Below are 6,355 nucleotides of genomic sequence, written 5' to 3' on the forward strand. Positions count from 1 at the left end.
GTCGATTAATCTCAGTTAACGCATGCAATTAATTTTTTTGAGTTTTAATCGGGCTGCTAAACAATAGAATACCAATAGAAATTTAGAAAAACCTCCAAAAATATTTTATACATTTTCAAATATATTGATTTCAATTACAACACAGAATATAAAGTGTACAGTGCTCACTTTATATTATATTTTATTACAAATATTTGCACTGTAAAAATGATAAACTAAAGAAATAGTATTTTGCAATTCACCTCATACAAGTACTGTAGTGCAATCTTTTTGTTGTGAAAGTGCAACTTATAAATGTTGGGGTTTTTTTTTTACATAACTGCACTCAAAACAAAACAATGTAAAACTTTAGCGCAGCAGTTCTCAAACTGTGGCTCGGGACACCAAAGTGGGTTGGGACCCCATTTTAATGGGGTGGCCAAGGCTGGCTTAGATTCTCTGGGGCCCAGTGCGGAAGCCAAAGCCTGGGGCGAAGCTGAAGCCCAAGACCCACTGCCTGGGCTAAAGCCCAATGCCTGGGGCTGAAGCCCTTGGACTCAGGCTTCAGTCCCACTCCTGTGGTCGTGTAGTACTTTTTGTTGTTAGAAGGGGGTCACGGTGCAATGAAGTTTGAGAACCCCTGCTGTAGAGCTTACAAGTCCACTCAGTCCTACTTCTTGTTCAGCCAGTCGCTAAGAGAAACAAGTTTGTTTACATTTGCAGGAGATAATGCTGCCCGCCTCTTGTTTACAATGTCACCTGAAAGTGAGAACAGGTGTTCCCATGGCACTTTTGTAGCCGACATTGCAAGATATTTACGTTCCAGATATGCTGAACATTTGTATGCCTCTTCGTGCTTCGGCCACTGTTCCAGAGGACATGTTTCCATGCTGATGACGCTCATTAAAAAATAATGTGTTAATTACATTTGTGACTGAGCTCCTTGGGGGAGAATTGTATGTCTCCTGCTCTGTTTTACCCGCATTCTGCCATATATTTCATGTTATAGCAGTCTCGGATGATGACTGAGCATGTTGTTCGTTTTAAGAACACTTTCACTGCAGATTTGACAAAACGCAAAGAAGGTACCAATGTGAGATTTCTAAAAATAGCTACAGCACTCGGTCCAAGGTTTAAGAATCTGAAGTGCCTTCCAAAATCTGAGAGATTTCAGAAGTCTTAAAAGAGCAACACTCTGCAGAAACTACAGAACCCAAACCACTAAAAAAGAAAATCAACCTTCTGCTAGTGGCATCTGACTCAGAAGATAGAAATGAACATGCGTTGGTCCACACTGCTTTGGATTGTTATCAAGCAGAACCCATCATCAGCTTGGACGCATGTCTTCTGTAATGGTGGCTGAAACATAAAGAGACATACAAATCTTTAGCGCATCTGGAACGTAAATATCTTGCGATGCTGGCTACAACAGTGCCATGCAAACTCCTGTTCTCACTTTCAGGTGACATTGTAAACAAGAAGCAGGCAGCAATATCTCCTGCACATGTAAACAAACTTGTCTGAGCGATTGGCCGAACAAGTAGGACTGAGTGGACTTGTAGGCTCTAAAGTTTGACGTTGTTTTATTTTTGAATGCAGTTATTTTTTGCGCATAATTATACATTTGTAAATTCAACTTTCATGATGGAGATTGCACTACAGTACTTGTATTAAGTGAACTGAAAAATACTATTTCTTTTATTTTTACAGTGCAAATATTTATAATAAAAAATAAATATAAAGTGAGCACTGTACACTTTGCATTCTGTGTTGAAATTGAAATCAATATATTTAAATATGTGGAAAACATCCAAAAATATTTTAAATAAATGGTATTCTATTGTTTAACAGCGCGATTAATCATGATTAAGTTTTTTGAATCGCTTGACTGCCCTAATTTATACATTATATACATTTACTGTACTTTAAAAACTTTTTCCATTAACATGCAGCGTTTTTGTTTCACTAGGATTGTTTTCTTTATCCCATTTAGACCTACAAGTGTAGACATAATGTTGAACTTACGACACCAGTCGTTTTCCTATCAACAGACTGTGATATCAAATACATGATTATTTACTATAGCATCCACGTGGAAAGAGCCGCTCTGAGAAAGAGAGCCCTTATTAAAGTGCACACATTCATTACTAGACAACAGAGCTAAACAATACTTGCCAAATGTATTTGTCTGATTTCTTCAAGTTGTTTTTCAGTGTGACTGATGCCATTAAACTAAGGGTGTCAGTTTTGACAACACTGAACATTTCTTAAAATAATCTGACAATAATATGGTAAAATCCCTGGAGTTGCCATAAATTGGATTAGACATTTCCTCTGGTGCTTTCTCCATAGATAGGTTTCTTGAGTTCCATTAATCTTGTCCTTGTTTATTTGAGTCATAGCAATTAGGATTTAGTGCTAGAAATTTCAATGGTCTAGCCGTGCAACTCATCATATATATATTATATAGTATTGTGACCTCCAGCTGCTAAATTCTAGGTTCCTTATGCAAACGTTGAAGGTGTTCCAAATTGGCAATGTTAAGTGACTTAGGTGCTAAATTTTCTTAGTTAAAATCCCATTACTTCTTGACCAAAACAACACAGGATGGGAGAGAATCGACACTCATGTGTGCAGAGGGGTCATTTTAATATGTTAAAGGGCTTATTTTTGCATGCCATTCATTTCTGTCTTGCTTGATAATTCTTCATTTGTTGTACTTGATTTAATGTAGCCAGGGGGTGGGGGAACTTTGATTCTTTGTTTGTTGTTGTATACTCTCTAGGTGGGTAATCTGTCACTCTTACAGTAGTTTGTAAGAGCAAACTGCAGTGATATAGGGCATATGTTTATACTGATAAATATGGCTTCTTTGTGGGGGTGGAATTTAAGTTAACTATAAACTTATTCAAATTTCCTCCCCTACCCACTCAAAAAAAATGTACTGAGCAGTGAATTAATCTTGTTTCCTAGAAAATCCAACACTCCCAACATAAAACCATTACAAACTCATAATAAAGGTAGCACTCGATGTTAGAGACACAAGGTGGGTGAGGTAATATCTTTTATTGAACCAACTTCTGCTGGTGAGAGACACGAGCTTTCAGGTTTACACAGAGCTCCTCTTCAGGTCTGGGAAACTAACTCAGGCCAGGTCTACACTGCAGACCTGTATCGGTATAACTACATTGCTCAGGGGTGTGAAAAATCCACACCCCACGTGACATAGTTATTATGACTTAACCCCCATGGAGACAACGCTATGTTGATGGGAGAACTTCTCCCAAAAAGCAAAAGATTTGCCTTTGATGATCATTAAGGTAGTAACAGTTTGTATTTTCTTGTTTGACAGTCCAAAGCAGCATATGTGCTCTTCTACCAGAGACAGGACACTATCAGTGGAACTGGGTTTTTCCCTCTTGACCGGGAAACTAAACAATGTGCTTCAGCTGCCACAGGCGTCCCATTAGAGAGCGATGAAGACAGCAATGAGAATGAGAATGATATAGAAAATGAAAATTGTATGCACACTAACTAATAGAGGACCTAGAAGCCATAAAAAGGAAAGACTTTCTCATTGGAGATATCTATTGAAAGAATGAAATTGCCCACCAAATTAAAAATAAAATCTGAGATGGGGAATTTCAGATAACAGAATGTAAATCCTTTATTGCATTTTAATATGTGCAGTACTTGAAGTGAAACACAATGAAAACTTAAACAGAAATTGTCTCTAATACATTTACAGACTTGTATTCACAAGCTATCTATAGGATATCACAAATAAACCCCTTTTAAGTTTTCTGCTGCTGTTTTGATGAATTATGTTTTCTTCATTTGGGATGTGAGTTAATAACTAAAATGTTAAATTTGTGGACTTTGGTCATTTATTTTCTTAGTATTACAAGAATACTACGGTGGAGAGCCTAGTTTTTGGATGATTTTATTCATGTATATTAGGCTGTCACATGTACTACTATTATTTAGCTAGTACATGTGGCATAAATATGAGAAGTAGTATTCCTGAAACACCAAATTTTCAAGTTTCTCCCTAGAAATTAATGTTGACCAATTTTAAACTCAATCATGATAGAAGAAAATATCTTGAAAAGGTGTTTTAACCTTTTGTGGTATAGTTAAACATCCAGATTATTATGTTCATCTTATTGCTGCTGTGGAACAGGTTCTGGATTTCATGCTGAATTAACAAACGTTTTTCAATTAAATGTAAGTATCCCTTGTTGCTTGTTGGATCTATTCTGTTGACATTATAATTCCTGTTATCTTGCTTATAACCCATGCATAACTTTAATCTGGTGTCACTCCAAAATTTAAAATTGTGCTGTAAGTCTCTCCCCCTCCCCCCCGCCCTCCCATGTGGGTAGTTTGGCAGCTTTCAAACTACTTTGTTATAGGGACAGATTTAATAGTATTCTGTATCCATAGTAATGACTGTGCGTCAGGCTTAGATAAAAGAATTTTTTCCACATAACTTGCCTTTAAATTGTTAATGAACAATTGGTTTTAAAGGTAGGTCTGTTAATTTTCTGTGTGTGTTCCTGATGGAATTCACCATAGCCTTACAGCTTATCACAAAAGGTAACTTATTATAGGAGAATTGGCATTTGCATGTTCAAGAGTCAGAACCTGTACAGTATATAAAGCATACAACCCTTGAATTGGATTTTAGTTAACCATGTTCAAGAGTCCAGGATGCCAAAAATAAGTGTGACAGTTTGAAACATTTTTAATTTGCTGCTTTCCCTTTGATCTAGTTGGACGAATGTATTGTTGATTTGTATACAATACTGCCTTTGATAGGAGCTCTTAAGTGTGGGGGCACACTTCACATATCTACTACCTGAAGAATTGCTTTGTGTCCCACTGTTATGAAAAGCAAAAAGTATGATGTTCTTCACTTGAACTAATCAAATACAATAGGTTATAAATTGTGTATTGTAAATAAAAGTTCACTCTGTGAGTGCACATTTTGGTAAATTATTTATTTATGTTAGCATTAAAAAGTTTAAAAAATTGCATTTGACCAGGATATAAATGAGGTATGTTGGACATGGCTTTGCATTATACCTTGATATTAAAGCTGGTGTTTCATCCTGGTATTTTAAAGCTGCTTTCTGAGTTTTTTTTTAATGTAAACTAACCTCCTGCATGACAGAGGTTAAAATTTTGTCTGCACTTGAGTTCACTTGGGTTTACATTTGAAATGCGCATGTTTATTTAATACAGATTTCAATAAAGCTATTCAAGGCCTTATTTAGTCTTTCAATTTCTTACTAAAATAAATCTTGCCAAAAGGTTTTGCTTAATGGGTAGATGACCAAATGCTACCAGAACCTACATAATCTTTGGTTACAACATGGTCATTAATGCCTAATCACAATAAGATGCGTGGTATTTCCAGACAACAGGTAGAACATGTGAAATGACTTGTTTTTTTCTGCCATATGTCTAGTTCCAAGAGGCCCAAAAGGCAGTAAGATAAATTCTTAAAGTTAATATGTCACACGATGTAAGAGATCTAAATCACTACATCTATTATAAAGATGGTCACTAAAAATGTAAAAAGCAGTCTGATGAAGTGGGCATTCACCCACGAAAGCTTATGCTCCAATACTTCTGTTAGTCTTAAAGGTGCCACAGGACCCTCTGTTGCTTCTTACAGATTCAGACTAACACGGCTACCCCTCTGATACTTGACACTAAAAATGTAGTTTTTCAGCTGTAATAAAGAATAATTAGCACTCAAAAATAAGGTGCCATCTTAACTTTGACATAAGTTTGAGACATAGGAAATGTGGCTCTAATTCTGAATGTATGAGAAAAGTTAGTTTCTGAGTTGTAATGTTTGGAAAAATATGTTTAAATATTATTTAAATGAAATAGTTAAAGCAACCTATTTTTCAGATACTGAACTTCAAGCTTATGAGAAGAACCTAAATCTGTAGCCCACACTTACTGCCTCCATTGCTGGTGGTAAATTTAAGTTTTTCAAAAGCGACAGAGTCCTGTGGCACCTTATAGACTAACAGACTTATTGGAGCATAAGCTTTCTTTGTCGCTTTTTACAGATCCAGACTAACACGGATACTTAAGTTTTTCAGTTGGTTGTAAATTTCAACCTCTCTGATAGAAAATATTGCTTACTTTTTGCACTGTCTCTAAAGATGTTACTTATTTTTGGCAACATTCCTATATGTTGCCTCTGATAACTGAAAAAGCCCCATATCGTGATTCTAGTAGTGTGAGAAGTGGGCTTGCATTCAGGAGACCTAGATTCCCAACTCTGTCACTTTTCTCCCACCCAGTCCTTGTTTGGCACACCTGGAGTTTTTTGAAGTCTTTTTTTCCCCTTTGC

The 6,355-nt window shown here is 36.3% G+C and overlaps 1 protein-coding gene across 2 annotated transcripts in view; it reads left to right on the top strand.

Moving 5' to 3' along the window:
• USP15 (ubiquitin specific peptidase 15) overlaps positions 1-3,517 on the top strand; it is a 138,654-nt gene extending 135,137 nt beyond the window's left edge. For both annotated transcript variants that reach the window (XM_065399947.1, XM_065399954.1), the window contains one exon: positions 3,332-3,517. In XM_065399947.1, the coding sequence (XP_065256019.1) occupies positions 3,332-3,517 (186 nt within the window). The remainder of the gene's footprint in view (positions 1-3,331) is intronic.
• The last annotated feature ends 2,838 nt before the right edge of the window (positions 3,518-6,355 follow it).

Source organism: Emys orbicularis, chromosome 1 (genome assembly GCF_028017835.1).
Source record: "Emys orbicularis isolate rEmyOrb1 chromosome 1, rEmyOrb1.hap1, whole genome shotgun sequence".
NCBI classification, from domain to species: Eukaryota; Metazoa; Chordata; order Testudines; family Emydidae; genus Emys; species Emys orbicularis.